General features: G+C 44.0%; 1 protein-coding gene across 2 annotated transcripts; it reads left to right on the top strand.

The window, feature by feature from the left end:
• Nucleotides 1–750: 750 nt before the first annotated feature.
• Nucleotides 751–24,535, top strand: pdgfrb (platelet-derived growth factor receptor, beta polypeptide). Of its 2 annotated transcripts, none has more exons than XM_053879211.1 (23): nt 751–1,077; nt 10,703–10,763; nt 11,602–11,907; nt 12,022–12,279; nt 12,521–12,651; nt 12,948–13,113; nt 13,713–13,893; nt 14,314–14,429; nt 14,520–14,643; nt 15,748–15,959; nt 16,099–16,193; nt 16,277–16,409; nt 17,167–17,271; nt 17,568–17,678; nt 17,873–18,029; nt 18,115–18,281; nt 19,489–19,598; nt 19,670–19,792; nt 20,261–20,372; nt 21,001–21,100; nt 21,162–21,267; nt 21,979–22,247; nt 23,782–24,535. In XM_053879211.1, exons 2-23 carry the CDS (start codon nt 10,727–10,729, stop codon nt 23,921–23,923), a joined length of 3,261 nt encoding a protein of 1,086 aa, XP_053735186.1. In that variant the 5' UTR covers nt 751–1,077; nt 10,703–10,726; the 3' UTR covers nt 23,924–24,535. The 2 variants fall into 2 exon arrangements, with proteins under 2 accessions (XP_053735186.1, XP_053735185.1); XM_053879210.1 differs by having other exon boundaries at nt 15,745–15,959.
• Nucleotides 24,536–24,605: the final 70 nt, after the last annotated feature.

The raw sequence follows: 24,605 nt of genomic DNA, 5'->3' as shown, positions 1-24,605 counted from the left end.
CACTTTGCAGTATTATTTTGTGTTATTTGTTTCAACTCGCCGAAAGCCAGACAGACAGGTCCATCACCAAGCACCTCAACCATATGCTGAGGTTTATCACAAGTGTGTCCAAGCCTTTTAAACCGGAGCTCACTCTTTCGTGTTTTCACGAAAGAGTGAGAGAGACACTATCACCGATAGTCATTTATCTTTGGATCAGCGCCCCCTAATGGCCACCGCCTCTGCCAAGTAAAGACAAACAAACCAGAAGGACAGAATGGTGCTAATCTGTCAGAAACAACGTCTGGGTTGCATTAGTTTGTGTTTAGCTCTTCTTCACCTGAGTCTCTGGGATGATTGGAGTGAAGTTGTTTTCCTGTGAAACTGAGACTTCCATGTTTGTTTCTAAAGCAAGTGACCCTACGATCTGCCAAAGCCTTTCCTGGCCTGGAACTCTCTGGCTCCCTCAGCCGTTCTCCTCCCCTTCACACTGTGTTTGTTGTCTTACAGAGGACGAGATGTGGTCCAGATTGCTGTTGCCAATGGAGACAGTCTCAATTCACCTCTATTCATAAACAAATCACTCCTGCCCGGGACCTCGCCGCTGCAACCTCTCAACAACACACAGCTTTTCATTTGTATTTTGAAGCTGTTCCCTTCGCTTTTTTTTCCTCACTTTTGAAACTTCCCTCTCACCTCCCCTACTGTTCCCTCCCTCCTCCAATCCCCTCCTCCTCAACCAGCCGGACCACTGACACTCCTCTATGTGAATCTGTCAGCGCTGGAGCGTGCATCCGTGTGTCTCTGTTTGCAGTGAAAAACTTTTTTTTTTTCCTAAACACTCTGAGGTTCTTTTTCAAAGAGTGAGACAGGAGACCAGACCCCGATGGCGCTGCGATTTGACTAAACAAACAGTTGGGCTCGGACTGGTTCCTCCTCCAGAGGACTCCCGGGACTGAGAGATTAACCTCAAACGCAGGACATCTGAGGGATCTGGAGCCCCACTAGAGAAGAGGAGCTGCACACTCTCCTCTGTTTCCAGAAGAGCTTGAAGCGCCAGAGGAAAGAGTTGTTTGTGCTCTCAGGAACGTTCACCCGGTAAGAGCATCTGAATTTTCCATCACTGTTGAAGATCAGACTTTTAGTCATGGATGCTTGGCATTTCTAAGGGTGTCTCGCACAAGTCCAAGTCATGGAAAACTCTTCTCTTTATTTCTGCCATTCTGAGGTTACAACACTTTTACTCTTCTCACAATAGAAGAACTTTCTGTTTCCTTTTGGTTCCGTCCGCTGCCAGCGCCCAGCAAGGTGCCTAGAGCTGCTATAATAATTTGTCATTCATTTAAGAAGGAAGGTGTGGCAGCGTCACATATATAGATGTTGCAACAGTGCTGCTATCACCAGTCGACATCAAGTGTTCGGCATCCTTCTTTAGTGAAGCCTGTCACTTGTTATTAAAGTAGCCATATTGCTTTACTGCTCATCTCACTGGACAGAAGTCTAAAAACATGTGACAAGCTCTTGTGTGTATGACAGAGTTTAAGATTATTTTATGCTTTATCACAAATCCGAAAGCGTTGTGCTGCTTGTGTACATGCAGAATAGCTGCTAACAGTTGTCTCATTAACACAGCCATTGCTGCTCCTGTGTATTGGAGGCGCTTGTTACCAGCATTCTTGAGTGTGAATACACACAGCTACAATGCAACAGCGTGAAACCTGTTCAAACATCCACTCCCATCAACCATCTCACCAACACAGAATCCTTTTCAGAGCGAAAGTTTAACACTGTTTACGTTCTCGCTGAGAGAATGTGTCGGGCGACGTTTCCTAGTGTCTCTCTCTTTCTCTCTCTCTCACACACACACACACACACACACACACACACACACACACACACACACACACACACACACACACACACACAAACACCCTTTCTGCAGCAAGATGTTTGTATGCTTCTCACTTTGCTGCTTGCTGCTAAAGAGCTTGTTTGTCCAGCTCTCCTCAGTCACCCGGGGTGAACTGACAGTCTTCACCGCCAAGCCAGCAGCCTCTCTCTCCTCTGTCCATGTGCTCAACAGACTCAATCTTCCCGGCATGTCTGAGTGGTGAAGCTTCACTGACAAGCTCTGAGCGCACGGTGAAACCACAACCATGTACCGGTCACTGTCACCGCAGTTCTCTTGGGGCCAACTGATACAACACACCAGAGAGGAAGTTTTCCAACCGAGCGAAAACTAAATTCTCTGCTTCCACTTGCACATTGTTAGTATTGAGGATGGGGAGCTGCATTCTAGCAGGGAGCTATAAGTCAGGGTCAAAACTCAGGAGGCATGCATGTCTTTTCCGCCATATGTTCTGCACCTGAACGCCTCCTCACTTCCTCTCTACTCTGATGTAACTCATCATCTTTTTAAAGGTAAAATGTAAAATTAGAGAGGATAACAAATGCAGTGAGCAGCTCATATTGATATGATTTTATGTTTTTTTGTCATCACATAACAACACACAAAGATGTAAACAACCTTGAGCATATCCAGGCTAAAGTAATTGTCGGCCACATGTGACGCCTCGACACTTTGTTAACTTGCTCAACTTAAATGGACAACAAGCAAAGAGTCATTCATCTCCGAACCTGTGGGGAATTTGGGCCCACTGCGTCAGCCTCCTGGTATGATCGGCATCGGAGCTCCTCTCCTCTCTCCTCTCCAGCCGGCTCCACTCGACTGGCCCAAACCTAATCCTTCATCATCAGCTGTTTCCTGGCTCTCTGCGCGCGCTGCATGCCAGCCACTCTGAGAAATGTGCTCCACATTATGACCATGCAGAAAACATGCCAGCAGACTGATGTGGCTCGACAGCGCTCACATGTAATGAGCTCCGCTCAGAGTTTGGAGACAGTTTGTGATTTATTCCACATGAGCCGAACTCACAGCTGCTCCACAAACCTGCTGGACGCCAGAGTGACGCTGTTTACATCTGGATGAGCCACTCCTTCGTCTTCACAAGGAGCTACATATTGATTCACCATTCACATGGCAGAAAGTAACGCAGAGCATGTGTTGATTTCTAAACTTTAATGACTGCCAGCAGTGAGTCACCGGTAAGAAGCCCCTCCATGACTCAGAGTGTATCACTCATACTTTCAGTCTGACTGTGGCCCACTCACTCTAATGTTCTACTTAGAGACGTGTTGGAGATGCACGGCCGTTTTAAAGAAGAACGCTAAGTGTTTGTGGTGATAAAACATCCTGTCTGGCTGGACGTCCATCTGGACTCCCCCTCGCTGCCTCTTTATTTCCCTCCCACCCTCTGGCCCGGCTCTGACACGCAGCTGGACCTGATCTCCGCTCACACAGGCATTTCTGCTGGAGAACATGATGAGGAAGTGACTTGTTTGAAGTTGTTTCCAGCCTAATACTCAGGTCCACATATGCACAGACGCTTGGCTGCCTCCATCATTTGTCACACACGTCATATAATTTACACTACTCCAGCACTCTCAAATGGGTGTGAAAAACACTTATTTTCTTTGAAGTTTACCAAGTTTTTCTTCAATAAAGTACATTTGTACTCATCATAAAGCACTGACTTGTAATAGTTATACAGTACTATATATTTTCAGTGATAGTGTCTACACTCCATCTGCGTATCATGTAGAAACCTGGGCTAAAATAATTGAATATAAAATGATGATTTTATATTTCCATAGTCTGCTGCCCCGTTCAGTTTCTGCCAGGCACCGTCAGTGAGTTCCACTCATATTTAGAGTGATTTATTGCCACTGGGAAATTTCCTACTGTATATTTTAAGTACTTTTTTATTGGGTGAATAAAGCTTTACAACTTTACAACAGCAAAAATTAAATGATTGAATAACTACATAGACAAATTACAATTACCTTTAAACCATTTTACTTGACCGATGGCTTGAATGCACATTGAAGTGGTGTTTAATCCTATATAAACTGCACAAAAAAGTAAGTAGGAAAGCATGGACTCACTAATGTGAGTGACCATCAGAAACATGTTTTTTTATTTTTCTCATAAACAAATAGTCTCATCCTAAATTCACCATTAGACTAGTTTCCATCCAAGATTCCGGATCACGAAGGCTGTATTCATGCAGTGTTTATATCCATAAGCTCAACATCTCTGACCATTTTTTGGGGACAATTCTATTCAGAGGCTCTGTGGTTAGAAGCTTTAAACAGATTTGAAAACATCTTCCACCACTGGTTTACAGAGCCAGACAGGTATTGCCGCAGTCCACTGCTTAAGGAAATACACATGTTTTTTTTAGGGAAATGTTGGTCTTGTTTGGCCTGTTACCGGTCCAACAAAAACATTCTGGGATTGAGAATGAAAGAAGAAAAACAGCTGGGTGCTTTTACAAGATAAAACAATTCACTATTCAAGAGTGGAGAGCTAGAGAGTGACTGGACAGATTTTCAGTGGCTCAAATGTATAAATAATGCAGCTTATTCAGCTTAAAGTAAAAAGAGCTTCATGATAGGACAGCTACATATATATATAAACCCCCTCTTTTTTGGGGGAGGGGTTAAGGATGGGTGTGGAGCGAAGAGCCCAGGGACAAAAGTGTAGGCGTCAACTTCTCATGAAGTAGGTTCAGGGATATCAAACACCTTCCTATTGCCTTTGAGCAAGCACATGTTTCAGCCTTTTGTGAAAAGGTATGTGGATACAAAGAAAAAAGGGGGACCAAGTCACTAACAGCCGGTTCAGTCCTTGATATCTTACTGCTATTACCCATAATTCGGTCTCTAAAAGAGTTGAAATTAGACTGTTGACAAGGATTTCCCACATCTGACGGCCTCCTTCTTCAATTGACAGTTTCCACCACCAGCTCTTCAGATCTCACAGCGACAAACCTCAGTTACTAGCTGAAAGCTTGCACACTGAAATTTGGGACCAATGGTTGCCTCTGCTTTCATTGCTATGGAGGCTGAAACAATGAACTTGATGCTAGTACAGAGAGTTGGTGACTGGCCTGCTGGCGTGTGTCTATCTGTGGTCTGTGATGGACTGGCACAGTTTCTCCCGCGTCCCCTCAATGAGACTGGCATTAATCCCAGCCCAGCGCCACCTTGTAGTGCAGAGAACAGGCAGACTACAATGGATAAAGGAGACCTGGTGCAGCCAAGCAGCGTCATGATCTTGAATTACATGTAACAAGCTGAGTTTTGTTGACTGACTCCAAGCCAAATCTGACGCCTGAGATTGATTTTCAGAGGTAGACCAGGAAACCTTTATGGTCTCAGACGCAGTGTCAAGCTGTGTGGTGCAATAAGTGCAGTTTTCAACATTGTTTCCATGAAAAAATGCAGAAGTTGAAGTCATTCTAACACACATGCTTATCTTATCATCGCAGTTCATTTGATTGATGAAAATGACCAATTCTTAGCAGATGAGGCAACATAGATGTTCATGCTATTGCACCACAGCTGAGCAGGATGTAAGCTGCTCTTCTGTGCTGCCTCTGGTGACAGCAGCACATCCACAGTCTGCAGCTGAGGGACCAGAGGGTTCCTCTCGGGGGGGTGTCCACTGTCCAAAGTCAGTGATAAAACTGGGGGTTTGTGATAACAAAAGGCTCACCGGGTCACTTTTTTCCCACAGAACCAGCCGCAGTCGCGCTCCTCGCTGAAGCCTGAACTGCTTCAGCACGCGAAACATGAATAGTGATTCTGATATATAAAGCGTTCAGCAGATTTTTATTTGCCTTATCTCAGACGGAAATATTTATTTTGGAAACACTAGGTGAAAGATGATGTTGCTGCCGTAGCTCACTTCCTGTGTAAGAGACGAGTAAACATCTGTGATGCACGACTCCGTGTGTGTGTGTGTGAGCGTGTGTGCGTGCCGTCCCACTACTCCCACTTTGATGTGGCATTTCCCATAAGTCGTGTCCCGTATGTCTGCTTGCCTCATGTGCTGCTTTTTCCACTGTCTAGTATTGTAGCGGGTTGTTGCCGCTTTCCACGAAGTTTACCAACACATTTTCCGCACCACAGTTACCATTTCCAAAGAGCTCGCATGTTTATTTCATTATTTCTCATTCACCTCTCATTGTGGTGTTTTCTATTCGTGTGCTTCTACTCATGGTGGTCTTCCGCATCATTGATGCATCACAGGCTCACACCCACACAACCCCAAAAAATTTCCCAATCTTGGAAGTCGACGCCCCCCAGATGGATTTGAGGAGGCTTTCTTGGACATATATTGTTCTTTGGCCATAAACTGAATTTCAGTCTTTTTCCAAGGTCTATTTATCTCTCTCTGGGAAAACTGACTTTGGCTGAAAGTGTGATTTGGGAAGCCGCTCCCACCTGATCATGGCTCGCTCCATCATTGCCAGATGTGTAAATCAAACATGCAATAACAAGACGCACAGATAATACCCCAAGTGGGATTAGGGGCTGCAGAGGGGCCATATTGTGAGGATGTGCGTGGGTCGAGGGCTCCCTGCTGAGGCCCGCTTCAGCATTCCTGCTCATTAGCTGGTGACACTTGGAGTGCAGTGGGGTTGTTTATCGAACGCGCCAAGGGTCAGACAGCCACCGTATTCCCAGCATCTCTGGGAAAACTCGTACAGTTTATCCATAACAGTGATTACTGTGCCATGACCAGCATAAACACGGCTCTCTGTCGGACCTCCGCGATGATTGAAGGATCTGGTTTCAAAGATCTGGACGACAACAACAAACACTGGCATTACAAAAACGTTTTCTAGGCATTTAGGGCAAATGAGAGGCTGCCTTGTTCCATACCTTGTGCCTGAAATCAGATTTAATTCGTCCAAAACCTCCAAATAGCATTTAAACATTTGAATTTCAACCACTTAAAAAGACCACTCTTCTCCTTATGTTCTTCTTATTAAGTCAGAGGTGGTTCTCAAAGTGTGGTTCTCAACATATGGTTGTCAACGCTTGGCCCGGGGGCCATATGCAGCCCTAGTGAGATCAGAGTAGAACTGCAAAGTAAAGAGTCATCGAAAACAAATTGGGTAAAAAATACCATGTAAAATAGCGTCTTTTTACGTTATGTTATAGACAAGACCCTCAGATATTTCTGATCAATATTGACAACCTTTAAATAAAATGTACATAAAAAAAATGTAGTCAAAAATAATATTTCAAGAGTATGTCACCACATTATAACTTGTGTTACATTAGTACAGGAAGGAAATGGAACTTACATTTGGGACTCTTTTTCTTCTGTCTGTCTGTCACACTAGATAATGTGGCCCTTTTGAAAATGTATTTTCCCACCCTTGTACTAAACAAAGGCATCTAAACAGCAAAACAACTTGAAATATACTCATTGACAGTTTCCAATGAAGGTTACACAAAGTTGTTCAGAGGTTAAACAGCACACAAAACAGGATACTTTAATAAAGTGATGAAATAACTAATGGATTGTTGAGTCTGCGTATACAAAGCGCAAGCTAGCATATGAACATGTTTGCCAACAGAGTAGTATTTCTAGTAACTGTAGGGTTACCTAACACTTTATGCTCTGCTTGACTTTAAAAGAAACTTTTACAATGCGATGCAATGAATCTTGCAAAGGCAGTGGTGCCACCACGTGACTGGGTCTTTCAAAATCTCTGGATCTTTGTGACTGTTTGGGCAGACCTTTTTTGCATCTAAAATGTTGACATACATCTGAAAATAATTTTGAAACTGTTATTTCTGGTTCAAAATCCCTCTGAAAGCTCTCTTACAGCAACAAAAACAGGTTCCTCTTCTCACTCTCAAGTCTAAATCAGCACGTCCCATCTGGAGTGTCAGATTCACTCTGGATGCCTCCCCACTGTTAACATGAAAAAAGCCCTGAAAAACCATTTGACCTCTCACGTACAAACTCCCCACTGGAATGAGTATTAATGGCTAAATACAGCAGAAAAGCCTCGCTCACTCAGACTGATGGCCAAGTTCACGTCAGGTTTGAATGTTGTCACTCACACTGACTGTGAGCAACAGGGGTTACTGGACCTCTTGAACGCTCATGTGCAGCTCCCAAAGCTGGAAGGCCCCCAGTAACTCGGCCCCAAGGGATGAGTGTGACCCCTTCGGTCTCGCCAACAGCAAGTCTCAAGTGTATCAGCGGTCCTGGGAAAGTTCCAGAGAGGGACTGTGGGAAAATGAACTGTACACACAGTCGCCAGCGACAAAGAGGGAGGGAGGCGTTTGTTTGTGTGCGTGACTGTCTGTGTTGGGGTGCTATAGATAGAGAGTGATGGGGGGCAGGGGTGTAAATCCAGCGCGTGGCCGCGCGTACAGTGCAACATATGCTGGCAGGAGAGATGTCAGTGAACAAGCACACAGGGGAAAAATCCGTCTTTTTCTCTCAGTTTTTCACTCCCTCACCCCTTTTTTATTGGAACCAGGAGGCTGGGGGAGGAAATGGATGTTTTTGGAGCAACTGGAGCAGTTTTCGTTTTGGGAGCGGAAGTGCCAAAGGCAGTTAAGTTAGAAAGACAGTGAGACAGTTTCTAGAGTGAGTCACTGGTCTTCAATCCACTGATGGTTCTGATCGGTTCCTTGAACTCTTAGAGACCACATCAGAGGATGTGAAGGTCATTTCTTATCACTCTCTAAGCTTGTCAGTTCAGTGATAACTGGTATCTATTTCAACAGCAGAAGGGTTTATGGCTGGGGATTGGCACTAGCAGAAGAGGCGCAGACTCACCTGCCAAACAGACTTGGAGTAGCAATGACCAACATTTGGGATACAAACTTCAACCATAGGAGGCACCAGTCTGGGCTGAAGGCTGAACCACTTTTCTATTTAACACAGTCTAATGTTGGCACTCCTTGAACAGGCGATAAGAGCAGAAACTGAATGCAATATCGATCTAATTCAGCAAGAAGCATTGCACTGACTCCACCTCACAACAATAAAGAAGAGCGCCTTAACACATCAACAAACACATTTCATCAAATCCAAAGCATCAACTTTTAGATTTCAATCTCCACTAGCTGGATGAACCCATTTTAATGGGCCACAGCAAGAGCATTTTAGTACAGTTTTATATTGATACTCAAATTTAGAGTGTATTTTAAGAACATGTGGGCCACATACAGTTACCTCCATGTTGCCAGTGATTTAGGTTTATCCATCAACAGTCAAGAGATACTCAAAATAAATCTGATTTGAGGCTCTCTGCTCATGTGTCGCTATTTACAAAACTCAACTAACTGAATTTCAGTAGGCAAACAGTTGGGTGGAAGTGCTCCAGTGATAAGCAAACTCTGCTAAGCAGTGAAGCAAGGTTTTTGGGCCTCCATCCTTTTTTTTAAACGTACATTTTCCACCCATCCGTGCACTCTCATTTCTCTCCTTCATCATGGGTGTTTTGGAAATGGTGTCACGTCGTATAAACTCTTTATTTCTGCTATTAATAGCTGCTTTATTAAGTAATAAAAACCAATATGTTAAAATTCAAATAAAACAACACCATTTAAAACACAACTAAACAGATGTCCTCTGTGCAAAAACACAGCAGACCGAGAAAGTCTGTGTAAATTTCCAAATCTCAACACAGCATTCCTCTTGTCAACACACCTACGTACTTTCTCAGAGCACGTGGAAGGAAATAAGCAATCCACCATTGCTGCAACTCCAACATGAGATGATGAAAGGCAAGATTGCCAAAGATGTTTCCATTTACTCCTCCTCCACCTTCACTCTTCCCAAGACTCCCTCTTCCGCCCTCTCTCTCTTTCCCACCAGCTTGCGAACAGGCCAGAGATCCATCTTTAACTGGTTCCAGACGCCTGTGTTCTCAAGGCTTCAACACCCTCCCAAACATAACAACAACACTTCCCTTCATTTTCCATCTTTTCCTCCAAGTTGCAATAAAAAATGGAAGAAAAAAAGGCATTCTTCAGATGAATCATTGATGCTGGCAGTGCAGCATATTTCACCCTTTTTCCTGTATTCGTTGAATCAATCACATCTCACATTGTGTCACACAGACAAAGCCAAGGAAACCCATCCAAACTACCTCTATTCTGCTGACTCAGCAGCTTCTCCGACTGCCCTCATTTTCACTTTTGTTTCGAGCGAAACCAATTAACGTCTCAGCGTGGCACAGTGAGCAGTGGGCATGTTGCAGCGCAGCACACACTGACCTGTTTGTTAGTGGGCAGAACGCTGAGGGACCGGGAACAAAAAAGGCTGAAACATTGTGGCTCTGTTCCGGTGCAGCGAAGCATCAAACGCCGCCAGAATGAACGGTTTCTACACCTTGAACAAAGAATCATCACACAAAAGCCACTTGATGACGAACTCGAACATGTTTCTGTTTACGCAAATGGGTTTTGACATGCAAATGGATTTCATACATCAGCTGCTGACGGGAAGAAGAAGTATGAAGTGAACTCTGAAGCCTTTTGAGTGAGTTCCCCCTTTTGATACGACCTCTGTGACAGGACGGTGCTCGTGTGACTCAAATTGTTAGTTTAATGCGTGTCTACCTGTCAAGGCAGCACAAAACACCGTGCCTTAATAGGGTCAGAGATGCTGGAGCTTATGCAGTCTAGACGTGAGGGACACCCTGGACAGGTTGCCAGCCCACGGACGATGAGGGTCACTGGTTAACCCCGGAATGAATGCGTTTCTGTGCACACTACCAGGTCCAGTGCAAGATCACAGCAAGGATACACCAGCTATAACCAAAGGTTTTGCTTACAGATACCCAAATTGAGGACTCTCACAATGAGGACACTGACCGTCTTCACGGTTACAGTAGCAGGTGAGTACTTCTCTTCACGCACAAACAAGTAGGGATGTCGTTTAAAGTGACAGTCTGTTGTCGCAGGAGTGTGAATTCAGACCTATCAGTGTTTGGCTACCGAGCCAACCCATTCCAACACGCCTTGTCAGTTCCATCGACTCGATCTCCGTGTCGAAAGTTTAGCTTGTTCTTGCCTCATTATTATATTTATATCATTTAATCCGTTCTCTTGTTAAATAGAGAAGTTTATATTGTAATTTTTACTTTTTGAAATCATATAGGAATGAAAAAGTTGTTGAGTGGAGATGGTGCTTGTGTTTTTTATATTGAATCTTCATATTTCTTCATTTCATTTCATGTTGTTGAACTGTAACTCAGCATCAAAACATGGCATTTAAAAAAAATAACATTGTGAACAATCGAGATAGAACATTAAAAAAATCTCTATTACATTCTATATTACATATATATAACATAGATAAACATTTTGGTTTTTGCCATATGTCCCCAGCAGCTAGCGGCCAGTATGCAAATGATTTTTTTTTTTCTGGTTTGAGCTTCTCTTTCATTCATGTAGGTTTGTACTACACAAGAACCTTGTATGAACTGACGTGGAGTGTTGGCAACTGTCGACTGATGGAATTATCAACGCGCAGCAGTTGACCTCTGCCACTCTAAATTCATCTGTCAGTCCCCGAGCATCATTATCCCCCCACTTATCCGCTCCAGACCACTCATATCCTTCATCGTTTGAAGTCTGAACAGGATCTGGCTTGTGTTGTTGATCTAACTTCTGACCCCCCGCTGCTGTCGCGTGACCTCTGACCTGACCTCTTCCTTGTTGTGTCAACTGTAGCTCTTTTGAATCTCTGCACCGAGTCCTGTTGCCTGGAGATCACACCTGGCGAGGCTCAGATCCGTCTGGATCGGGGTTCTTCCCTCAACCTCACCTGCTCGGGCTCCGCCGGCACCACGTGGCAGTTTAAGAGAGATGATGTGCCTTACTTTCAAGTGGATGAAAACCCTGGTGAAAGCTACACGATCGTGCAAAGCAGTGACAGAAGTAGCAGTCTGCTGCTGAAGAGCGTGAGCTGGAAGCACACTGGGGTGTACCAGTGCACCTCGGCTGGGGAGACGAAGGAGGTCGCACTGTTCGTGCCAGGTGAGTCCCTTCGTAACATTTGGTATCAGAATCAGCAATAAAAAAAAATCCAAAAAGCCGCATTATTCTAAGAATCTGCTTTTTGACTAACTTGTAAAATGTCACCACTCTCAGACCCGGACGTGTGGTTCATCGAGAGAAGTCACGGCATGGTGACAAGGACCAGTGCGGAGGGCACGATTCCCTGCGTGGTCACGGACCCCGACATCAACGTCGCCCTGTATGAGGACGGCATGGATCTCCCGACCAGGGGGGAGTACACCCCCAGTGAGGGGTACAAGGCAGTGCTGGAGGACATGACCTACGTGTGCCGTGGGGAGTTGAACGGGGAGATGAAAGATTCTCAAGCCTTCAACGTCATCAGCATTATGGGTGAGTTAGAATCCTCAACAAAGTTCACCTTCATCAAAATCACTGTGCAGCTCATGATATTTTTTTTATCCGATTTTTAGCGTCAAAAGCCTTTTGCAACACAAACAAAAAGTGGCCTAATGTCTTAAAATATGTCCCAAAAAAACACCAAAAGACTACACTTGAACATTCTGCTCTGTAAATCCACAAGATGGAGAGGTTCGAAACCCAACAATAATACATCTTCTTCTTTCCGCTTCAGTCCCGGGCGACATCAATCCATACATCAATGCATCCAAGACGGTCATGAAACAGGGAGAGTCGCTGGCAGTCAACTGCACAGTTCACGGTGTCGAGCTGCTCACTTTTTCTTGGGACGTTCCCAACAGCGAGGTTAGTGGGAGAAGAACAAGCCTTTGTTCCACTGAACAGCAGAGAACGGACTAAATCTCTGAATAAAGCCCAGCTTTCTAGATGCCTGGACACACCCAAACTGCTTTGGAACTTTCTGGCACTTTTATTTAGGGTTTCATTAAGTCACAATAAAAGGAGACTGCAGTTCTATACATCATTTAAGTGTGAAATAATGAAACATAGTACGAAACAAATGTGTCACACTGAGCGATATTCATATTCAGACATTCAACCCAGTTTGACAATGAAACTATGTTGCTGCTGTGCGTCTTCAGACTGTCTACGTGGACCCGGTAACAGACATCCTTCCTGCCATAAGTATGCGCTCCAGTCTCATCTTCCCCAGCGTGAGTCCGGACCACAGCGGGACCTACGTGTGCCATGTTAAGGACGACGTGCAGGGCCAGACGGCCTCTGCCAAGGTCAACATCACTGTGCTCGGTACGACACACACACCGACTTCAACACTCTCAAGTCAAACAAACTGAGATTATTATTATTCTGCTACTGGAACAGAGAGCAAGTCAGTTGCTATATAAACCCCAGCAGGTGAAAGGGATGGATTCTTTTTAGGGATTATTTGGTTAAAATAGAGCTCTGACATGCATCCATGGACACACGCACCATGTAAATAAAGTGGAAAATCCAGGCCTCAGTCCTGAGATTTACACTACGCTTCAAATGAATCTAAAATGTGGTGATTCAATTTTAGCAACGTGAACTCAGACCTAACCCAGGAGCTTCTAGATTGGCCATAAAGATGAGATTCAATAAACATCTTGACCTCCTGGCTGTGTCTCCAGAGAGTCATTGAGCTCCAGGATGCTTACTCAGTCTGCAGTGACTTGAAACATGTTTATGAAATCCTCCAATGACAAGAGCTGAGCAGCAGCACTCCATCAGGAAGTCGCGGAAACCTCAGAGGAACTGTGTGGCCGTGGACATTGTTATTAAAATGTTTGGCGTGAAACTAGTCAGTATTTTAAGATCACCTATTTGTTTTAAGAGCTCTGATATTGTACTGTCCACCTGTCTTTCAGAAGAAGGATTTGTAGCTCTGACAACAGCTCAACAGCTCAATATCTCCGCTGGTCTGCAAGAGAACGTGGAGCTCAGGGTGCAGATCGAGGCCTACCCTCCTCCTCAGGTTCGCTGGAGCAAAGATGGCACTGCCATCAAAGGAGACAAGATCATTACGACCAGACAAGAGCATGAGATCAGGTGAGGCTGTGACTTGAGAATACAAGCAGGATATCACAAACAGCTGCCTATTGTCTATCATCACCACATACGGACTTGAAACGCTACACTCCCCTGGGAGGACTCATCACCAACAGTGTCACAGGAGACGGTTTTTTGTCTTGTTTTTCCAAAAACAAGACAAAAAGCAAGGCGTTCTCAAGCCGAAGATGAGGTCAATGTTGGAGTGATGGAATGTCTCGACCTTAACCGCATCATTGCAGCCATTTTCTGGTGTTGTCCACTCCTTTTGTTTCATTTCAAACTATCCACTGGACTGTCAACTACTCTGACCTGCACACTCTGTATTTATTTATCCCGGCATAGAAAAATGAAAATGAGTGTTTACGTTATTAAGACTCATCATCAAAAACACGTACTTTTTTACGATTATTTGCTCAGATATGTCAGTATTCTGACCTTGGTGCGAGTGAGGACGGAGCAGAAAGGCCTCTACACCATCAGAGTCTCCAATGGGGATGAAACTAAAGAGATAACATTCGACCTGGAGGTCAGAGGTCAGTATTCTCACTCTTGAGTATAAATTAATCACATTCTGTTGACTTTGATGTGTGTATGGAGTCATGTTTGCTGTTGTTTGTGTGCAGTTCCCCCGCACATCACAGACCTGACTGACCATCACTTACCTGGAAAGAAGCACCTGGTGACCTGCGTGGCTGAAGGGGTCCCTAGTCCAGAGATCCAGTGGTTCAGTTGTGACAGCATGCACAAGTGAGACCTTCCGTTCTTGCGATATACATATCAGAAATGAAATGCATTTCCATTACATTTATAATCTGTGGTTTTGTTAGCATTTCATTACGGTCATTATATTCAGCATTCCTAAAGTATAAAAACAGAGCATTTACACATATTCTCATTCGGATGTCTGCTGTTATTATATTATTACACAACCATATTGTCATATATTCAAAAACCCAACAGGCTCCAGGCTCTACATCTGTGTGTTCCTGAAGGAAGAGGTTCACAAAGCTAACAAGAAAAGCTATTATTGAATACTGACGTCTCATAATGAAAAACTAAAGAAAATATTGCCTCACAAACGCGCTGCTTTAAGCAGAGCTCCACACAAATAACCGCTTTCTAAGAGGAAATAATGAATCGATGCCACTAGTACGGTCAAAAGGCATTTGAACGCACCACGGGAAACGGCACATTTCACTTGTTTCGGACACGTTTGTCTGGTAAAAAACATACCGTTTAAAATATCAAATATACAACATATAATACAAATGACAAATTGTCTCTCTAGATAATAAGAGTAAACGTTTTTTTATTCATGCAGAATTAAATTTATACGCTTCTTTTTTATTTGTAAATACAACACTTACAATAACCTCATATTTCACTGTATGAACAAAAAATAGCGAGCCATTTATGATTAAAACAAAATGTGTATTTCTTTTTTGTATTTTCACCTAATGCTTATTTGTCGTCACTATCATGATCATTTTTTAAAATTTTCTGTTGTATATTTCGCCAAATAATTGTATTTGTTTTATACTGGGGTTGAGAATATATAAAGAAAGACAAATGCGTAAAATTATGCGTGATTAAGTGGCATTTTAAATTTAATATACAAAATACATGGATAAATATATAATCAATGTTTTATTAGTTGGAACATTTTTAAAAAAATGGAAATTTAAAAACATACACAAACATTTGTATATGTATTTAATTTTGATCAAATGATGTTTACATTTAATTCTGACCGAATACGACTGTTGACATTATTTTATTTGCTATATACACTGCATTTCAAATGAATTTGATTCCATTGGTTAACCACCCATTTCCTCCCTGGGACAGCAGATGTAGCAACCAGTCGGACGCATGGCAACCACTGCAACCAGAAGCAGAGGTGCTGAGCATCGAGACCACAGTCAATTTGAGTGAAACACGCAAAACCAGCCAAGTGAGGAGCCGCCTGACCTTCCATAAGCCCCAGCAGGTCACAGTCCGCTGTCAGAGCAGGAACCAGGACGGCCTGCTGGACCAGCGAGACGTCAAGCTCGTGTCCAGCAGTAGGTGTCCATCTTTCTCTCCATCGCGAAGCAATGACTAAACAACAGAGACATTGTGTTCTTTCTCTGTATGTTAGAAGCATAATGAAGATTTGCTCTCTATGTGGAGAAGGTAATGTTGTCTACGTGGTTGTTGCAGCTCTCTTCTCCCAGGTGGCAGTGTTGGCTGCAGTTTTAGCTTTGGTGGTCATCATCATCATGTGCATCATCATCCTCATAGCTGTGTGGAGGAAGGTCAGAGGAGACAATGCCCTTCATTGTGTGTGTTTTTTCATCCATCCGTGCCACAGTCTCATCAATGTTTCCATCAATTTCAGAAGCCACGATATGAGATCAGGTGGAAGGTGATCGAGTCCGTGAGTCAGGACGGTCATGAGTACATCTACGTGGACCCCATCCACCTGCCCTATGACCTGGCCTGGGAAATGTCCAGGGACAACTTGGTGCTGGGTGAGAGCACTGGCCAACTATCTTGTCTCTTGATGTCCACTCCTCCACTGTCGCTGTTTTCTGAAGCTGGCAGAGCTTTTAAGATAAGGGAAGCTCTGTGGATGACCGGCCCAAATGAGCCTTAGCATTGTGGTGAGGAATGGCTGATAGCTATCACACACCACGGCAGGTCCTTCGTGTCAGCCAGACTCAACAGACGCATCTGTGTGACCTGGAGGTGTGGGCGCTTTAGAGAAGGCTTCCTCAAAAACTACTACCGTCTGGTCACTACTTAGTGAAGCGGAGGACCAGTATGTGTGTGTGTGGTAGTGCACTGAAACTTTTGATATAACTTTTACACTTTTTTACATCACGTTTTAAACATAAAAGATTATAAATAGAATTCATTTTGAATTGGAATAACAATTATGTGGCAGACATTTTTTTTGTTTTGATGACACCATTACCAAATTTTCATCTAGAAATACACAATAAAACATAATATGAAACAACCTTTATCTTAAAAAGGCATCCTTAAAATACAATCTTAACTTTAATTTAACTCAGAATAAGTTAAAAAAAGAAAACAAAATTGGTCAGAAAATATCTAATGCACGTAAACCTTGCTAATAACCAGGTATTATAAGGTGACAAAAAAGGAGGAGGACGATTATTCACTGTGTTTTATTCTAAGCCAGAGCCGCTCCCTCTCCACACATGTTGTGTTCAAGACCCACGAGTCCATACGACTCTCCAGCCAACCTGTGTTGTGTTTCAGGTCGCACCCTTGGATCAGGAGCCTTTGGGCGGGTGGTGGAGGCCACAGCCTACGGCCTCACTCACTCACAGTCCAGCACTAAAGTCGCTGTGAAGATGCTGAAATGTAAGGCACCATCAGACACTGTGCTTTTGTCCTGCGGTCACTGAAACAGCTCAAAGTGAGCCAGTGCAGAATCAATGTTCCTCGGCTGCTACTCTATGAAAAGCCTCAGTTTGGCCGCCAGATTTATTCAAGCTGCTGCTAAAAGGAGCATTGGAAGAGTCTCTGTTTTGCCTTCTTTGGTGCTCACTGGCAATGAAAGGCCTTATTGACATTCTTAAATCAACAATGAGAGGTGGTGGTTGAATATGCCAAAGTATTGAAGTCCATTTCTATACTTTTATTTTCCTTTCTCACAGCCACGGCCAGAAGAAGTGAAACTCAGGCCCTGATGTCGGAGCTGAAGATCATGAGTCACCTCGGCCCTCACCTCAACATTGTCAACCTGCTGGGAGCTTGCACCAAACACGGTGCGACATTTCGCCATCCCTCACTCCCTGGTTGACCACGCTCATTTGACATGTGATGGTGACAAATGAAAGTGCATGACTACTACGCGGTGAACTTCCTGTCACTTTCTCGTGATGGAGAGCATGTATCACTCACCAAACTGCTGGAACATGATGCGCAGGAAATCAAAATCAACAATTGTATTCTTCCTCAGGACCTCTGTACCTGGTGACCGAGTACTGTCGCTATGGCGACCTGGTGGATTACCTGCACAGGAACAAGCACACCTTCCTGCAGTATTACGCCGAAAAGAACCAAGACAGCAGCGACCTGATCTCCAGAGGAAGCACTCCGCTCAGCCAGAGAAAAGGGTGAGACGTTTTTTTTTTTTTTTTTTTTTTGAAGACGACAAAATGTTCGTCTGTTTATTTCAATCGCTGTCGTTGTCTCCTCCAGCTACGTGTCTTTTGGAAGCGAGAGCGACGGCGGATACATGGACATGAGTAAGGACGAGCCCTCAGTCTACGTCCCCATGCAGGAGCACGCGGACACCATCAAGTACGCCGACATTCAACCTTCCCCGTACGAGTCCACCTACCAGCAGGATCTCTACCAAGAACAAGGTGACTCTGAGTTAGGAAACTTCTCGTGCTCACGCCTCACAAGGACACTGCAGGAGAACCATCTGATGAAAGACCCTTTTTAGTTTCGCAAAATCTGATATTAAAGGAATATTTTTTTTTACTTCATCAGAGAAATGAAATGAATTCTTTTCCCCAGAAAAGGCCTTTCATTGTGTCAAGAGGGGATGATAAACTGAAGTGAACAGACCCCCATTTTGCCAGGGGATACCACAGACAGAGCAGAGCTGTCAGTGAAGGGAGGTCATGGAGATTCTCCAATTGCCACCTAGACTCAGTCATGAGGCTTCTTCTCAGTCTGGATAAGAAGCTGAAGAGCCCCCATGATGCGAAACTGCGATAGGTTAACTTTAAAGAAGGGTTGTTAATAACTTATTTTATTCGACCGTGAACAGCCACAGAATATTGTTCATAACGTCCGCTACGTTCATTGATGCAGAGAAGCCTAGGTAAACATAGAAGCTTAGTGTGTGTGTGTGTGTGTGATGTTTGGGTGTGGCCTTCTTTACAAGTGCACCGCACCGTCGCTCTCAGCTTTAGCTTGCCAAAGGAGGTTGTTTACACTCAGAACCCTGATGATAAACATTAGGTCATGTGTGTCAAGATCAAGGCCCATGGGCTGAATCCACCCTGTCAAATCATTTGACTTGGTCCACAAGGGCTGGATCAAAATGTGATTTCAAGTACATCAAGCATAGCTGCTTGTCAGTGTCATGGCACTCGGGGCGGAGCTGTGGTGCAGCAGTACATCTGTACAGGCAGACGCTTCACGCTGTGGCCGTCTTTGGTTGTGTTTAAAACTGAGCTCGACGCCCCAGTTTTAGCGGGATGCCAAAGCAATGCAAATGCATGACAGAATTCTAGAAGACAAACAGGTAGAAACTCAAACTGACGTAGCTTTTGCTGTGCCTCAACAGGACAGTGTTAGGTTTCACTTAATGATGCAAAACTGTTGTCAAAAGATGGAAAATTGATTCAAAGATGTGAAATCCCTTCACTTCCTGTGGTGAAGAGAAACAATGTGGCTGCAGTAAAGGAGTGGCCGTCACCAACTGAACATCAAAACTCCAGAAAATGTGTGAAAATACTTCGTACATAAGAGCTCCATTCATACGCAGGCTTATAGTTTATGGTCGGACTGCAGTTTGATTTTATGGGACGATGAACGCAAACATTCTTTCTTCTCCAGTCGGCAGCTCAGAACTGGCCATCAGTGACTCTTCTATTCTCACCTACGAAGACCTTCTGGGTTTCAGCTACCAGGTGGCCAAAGGCATGGAGTTCCTCGCTTCCAAAAATGTAGGACGGATTTAGTTTGAAACTGCATTTCTCCATAACCACTAAGGCACATTTCTATTGGTCCCATGCAGTGTGTTCATCGTGATCTGGCTGCCAGGAATGTGTTGATCTGTGAAGGCAAGCTGGTGAAGATCTGCGATTTCGGTCTGGCCAGGGACATCATGCACGACTCCAACTACATCTCTAAAGGCAGCGTGAGTTGCAGCCTGACTCGTACGGAAGCGTGTCACGCATGCTGGACAGTAATTCTGCCTCCAGGGATAATGATTTTCATGAACTAGAAATGATAGCGTGTAATGTGTGACCTGCTACATGCAAAGAAATAATTGTAATAATTGTGCCCCGGAATTGTTTTTTTCCAACAAACTGACTGAATGTACATCAGATAACTATAGGAAAGCTGACATGAAAGGGAGAAATTGCCCCTTTCTTTGATCTACTACGACAATAAAAGAGGTGAAGAAGAGAGTGCAGGCAGGGTGGCAGAAGTGCAGATGAGTAACCCAGTCGTCATTGGGAGCAAATGTGGGTTTTGGGTTCACGTGGAGAAGTTTGGTAGCTCTGTCGGGAGCCAACGTTCATCCCAGTGTCCGTCTGGTCCGCTAACTCAGGCGCCAGTCAAGAAGGAGACTTGGTAACTCAAGTTGTTTGTGTTTTTTCAGACTTTCCTCCCGCTCAAGTGGATGGCCCCGGAGAGCATCTTTCATAATTTGTACACAACCCTGAGTGATGTCTGGTCCTACGGCATCCTACTTTGGGAGATATTTACTCTGGGTGAGTTGACGCTTGCGGTGAAACACGCTAACCGTTAGCGCCTTACGCGAGATATTCACTTCTTACACTGTGATTGAAGCAGAATATGTAACGTTCCATTTCAAACCATCCAAGTGAGCCGACGTAGGCAACAGTCAAACGAAGACTGGAGCCAAAGTCCGTGACAGATCACCAGAGCTCTCTAGTTTGTTTGAAGACTCATATGAGATGAAAATCCTATTAGACACAGTCAGGCCTGAAGATCCAAATTTCCATGCTCAGGGAATTGTGGGCCTTTTAATTACTAATGATCTGGTATTTTAAAAGCACCATGAAAATTAACGGGTGAGGGGGTCCATGTGGACTCTGCAGTGGTCCGAAGCAGAGCCACAATACGGCCTCTGTTCTAGAAAATTGGACTTTTGTCTTTCCATGTTTCTTCCAGAAGGAAGTTCAAGTGCTACACTGCCTCGAATGAAATAACCAGCCTGTGTTATTCTCCTGGGAAATAACAGCAAACTCTGCTTCATTTCCAAATCAATGCTGACCGCTTCTGCAAGAGTCTTGTGGTTCTGAGTCACAAAGTGGGTCAGAGCGCCTGCCTGTGCTCAGACTCTTGGATAAACGTCCACGACAATGCTGTGTTCAGGAGGAACCCCCTACCCTGACCTTCCCATGAACGAGCTGTTCTACAACGCTCTGAAGACGGGCTACCGGATGTCCAAACCCGCCTTCGCTTCCGATGAAGTGTGAGTGTCGACCACGGCACCCGCCTTCTCTCAGACGCTAACATGAGTGGCTTCGTTTCAGTTACGAGATCATGAAGAAGTGCTGGGACGAGAAGTTTGAGAAGAGACCCGAGTTCTGCTTCCTCGTCGACAGCGTTGGCAACCTGCTGACCGACGGATACAAAAAGGTAGCTCACATCGGCACCAAAAATCATGCCGTCAAGTGGCCAAATTTGAGCGCCACACAAGAGCTTAACATGCGTATTAGGGCTGTGTATCGGCGATGGGATACGTATGTAGGACTGACAATACACTCTACTGCAATATACAGGGAAACAGAAAGTGTGTCGTCAGCACATTGGTCCACCACTCACATTTTGATTTTACCATGTTCTGTTGTTCTATTTGACTCCAGTGTGGCACATCTTACCAACTTTTAAAAACCTGTGCTACCTATCCAAGATAACTATGCAAGATACTGTTGTCTAAAATGGCTGGAAACCTTAACACAACTCAAAAATGTTCTTAACTTATTAAACACAGACAGACCGTACCAAAAATATCTACAGTATCGTGCCATTATATATATATAATTACACCTCTAATACATATGCTTACAATAACCGCTCCTCAATAATTCATTTCAGCCACTGATCACTAGATGGCGGTATTTTCACTTCAGCATTAAACAAACGTTTAAGAAATGTTGGATTTAGTTGACATTATGATGTATGGGATGAATTTCTTTGCACAGTAAACTTCCAGGTATGACGAAAATCGGCACTAAAATTAACCACATTGAGTTAGCTTTAATATAAAACAAGCATCAAATCATTTGTTTTCATGAAATGCCAGGATAAACATCACAAAATAACCGAACTGTATCCTTCTGTCAACAGAGATACAACCAGGTCAACGACAACTTCTTCCAGAGTGACCACCTTGCCGTCGCTCGGACTAAACCCCGACTCTCGCCGCCGTTTTCCGCCGCCAACCCCGCTCTGAGCTCCTCGGGCGGCCAGCCCTTCAGTCCACACACTGCGGGCCCACGACAGGGAGGCTTCCATCCAGAGGCTGGCACACAGGAGGGCCTCACCCCTTACAACGATTACATCATCCCCATCCCCGACCCCAAACCAGAGGAGGCTCAGTCGGAGAGCCCGGAGAGGTAAAGAGACCCTGGAGCAGATGTGTCTTCCTAGATCTGTTGGCTTCACAAGGACAGCTGTTTCTCACCCACGGATCCAGATGTGGAGCCGAAGACAAAAGCTCTTCTGTGGAAGAGCGTTGAATAAATCCTATCATAATAAGAGCTCTGCTTTCCGCCACAAAAATTGGGTTCGTAACATTCAGAATCAGAGGTGTTTAGACAGCCACTGTCTAACACCATTATACAGCAGAATCAAGCTTCATTTTGTCACTTCAACAATATCAAACCTTAGTTCCTTCCCTGCCTTGCTGAAAGCAAAGGTGTCAGATCAAATCACAGCACTTGATGACAGTCAAACTGGATTAACAGTGATTGAGTTTTCTGAAATTGCACATATTTGATCGGTATTCTAACTCGATTGTGGGCTTTTATAAAGTTAGCCTTTGCTGCACGTCATGACCCAGGGAGTGACATGCTCGCTGTTAACCAAAGGTGACGCTACATTGCAGGGCGTTTGGAGTCTGATGTCTTGCGATGCATATTTGAAGTGTGTGACACTCACTGCAAAAGAAAAGTAGCGTTGAAATGAAAAAGAATGAGTTGGTTTAGCAACCTTGTTTATCCATCACACAGCACCCTGTGAACCCAAAGTCAGTCTGGACCCTGAGTTACTTTAGGAGCGGATGAAAACTTGACTTGTTTCATCCAGAGGACTCATTTATTTGGACGTTTTGGGACTTTATAGTAATATATAGGTCTGTCACTCGCCCACCATTCATCATAATACAAGTCAGGATCATTTTGCCTGTGTTATTCTTCTGGAAAATAACAGCATTCATTCATTTTCAAATCAATGCTGACTGCTTCTGCAAGAGTCTTGTGGTTCTGAGTCACAAAGTGGGTCAGAGCGCCTGCCTGTGCTCAGACTCTTGGATAAATGTGCATGACAATGCTGTGTTCAGGAGGAACCCCCTACCCTGACCTTCCCATGAACGAGCTGTTCTACAACAGTGATGAAGTCAGGATCACTCCACTGTGTCATGGGCAGTCAATGTTTTGACATATATGGTGGGCGATTACATTCTCTCCTGTGACTAATGTGAGGTGCTGTCAAGCCAAAAGACAGAAGGAAAGAAGAAAAATCATCTTAAATGAAGTGACTTTTTACAAAACAATTCTATGAAATTGGGAAAAGTGTCATTATACTATGATATTTAACGCTTAAAATATGTTATTTCATTTCATTTAAATACCCTCAAGATAAATGACACATAATGGAAGATCTTTGAGGTTAACCATGACTTAAAAAAGGCACATCATCACAAGTTTTTTCTTCAATATTTTTGCAAGGATGGAAAATACTATTAAAATTACTCATTAAAAGTGATGCCGCGGGCCTCACCTCTGATGTAGACAGTGAGGGATTGTTCCTAAAAGCGAAACAGATCGCTGCCTCCATGAGTTATGAGCTGGAGCACAGACTGAAGCTTCCGTAAGCCACGGTTATCTGACTCCAATTGAATGACAGCTCTTCTTGCCTTCTTACTTTCAGCTCCATGGAGGAAGAGACCGACTCCACGTCGCAGGACACGGCGGAGACTCTTCCAGAAGAGGAGCGGCTGGAGGAGACCAGCGAGAGAGACGCTCTGCTCGGCTCCACCGGCACGCCGGACGTAGAGGACAGCTTCCTGTAGATCCTTCTGGTGACCACAGAAAGGGAACAGAAGTTAATGTAGCAACCTTCCCTGGTGTCGCTCATCTAACCTCCACTAGAAGATGGGATATAAACCTGGTACAGAGCTGATGATGATGATGATACCTGGACCCTCGTATCCAGTTGTCAAAATAATGTGACTGAAGCCTTTTTTTTTTAAACTTCACCTGCACTGTTTATAAATATATATATATTTTTATGAATTAGCAGCAGTGTCAGCTCTCCCGTCCTTTTTTTTTAAACACTAGAAAATTTTGTGTTTTAGTTATACTGTATATATAAGATTTGCACTTTAAATAAATGTTGATTCTAGACCATGACGACTGTTACAGTGACCCTTAGAATGAAAAACATAAATAACAGCTTCTCACTGCCATAGATGAACAGAGCCTTTGTGTTGACGGTTCTGTTTCTGAAATACTCACTCAATTGAATGGTTGTGCCTTTAACCTACTCTTGCATCCAACGCTACACAAATCAATACACTTTTTATATTTTGTAGCACCGATCACTGTATGTCAAGCTATGGTACCAAAGTTTGTCTGTACAACGTATTTTTATGACAAATGTCTCAATAAACATGGATTATAAAAGACGGCAGGGAGAATGAATCTTTTGTGAATCATGTGAACGTTGCATTTTGACATTTGAGCATGTCAGGG

This window comes from Synchiropus splendidus, chromosome 11 (genome assembly GCF_027744825.2).
Source record: "Synchiropus splendidus isolate RoL2022-P1 chromosome 11, RoL_Sspl_1.0, whole genome shotgun sequence".
NCBI lineage: Eukaryota > Metazoa > Chordata > Actinopteri > Syngnathiformes > Callionymidae > Synchiropus > Synchiropus splendidus.
The sequence above is the reverse complement of the archived record's forward strand: the minus strand, read 5'-3'. Positions and strand labels throughout refer to the sequence as shown.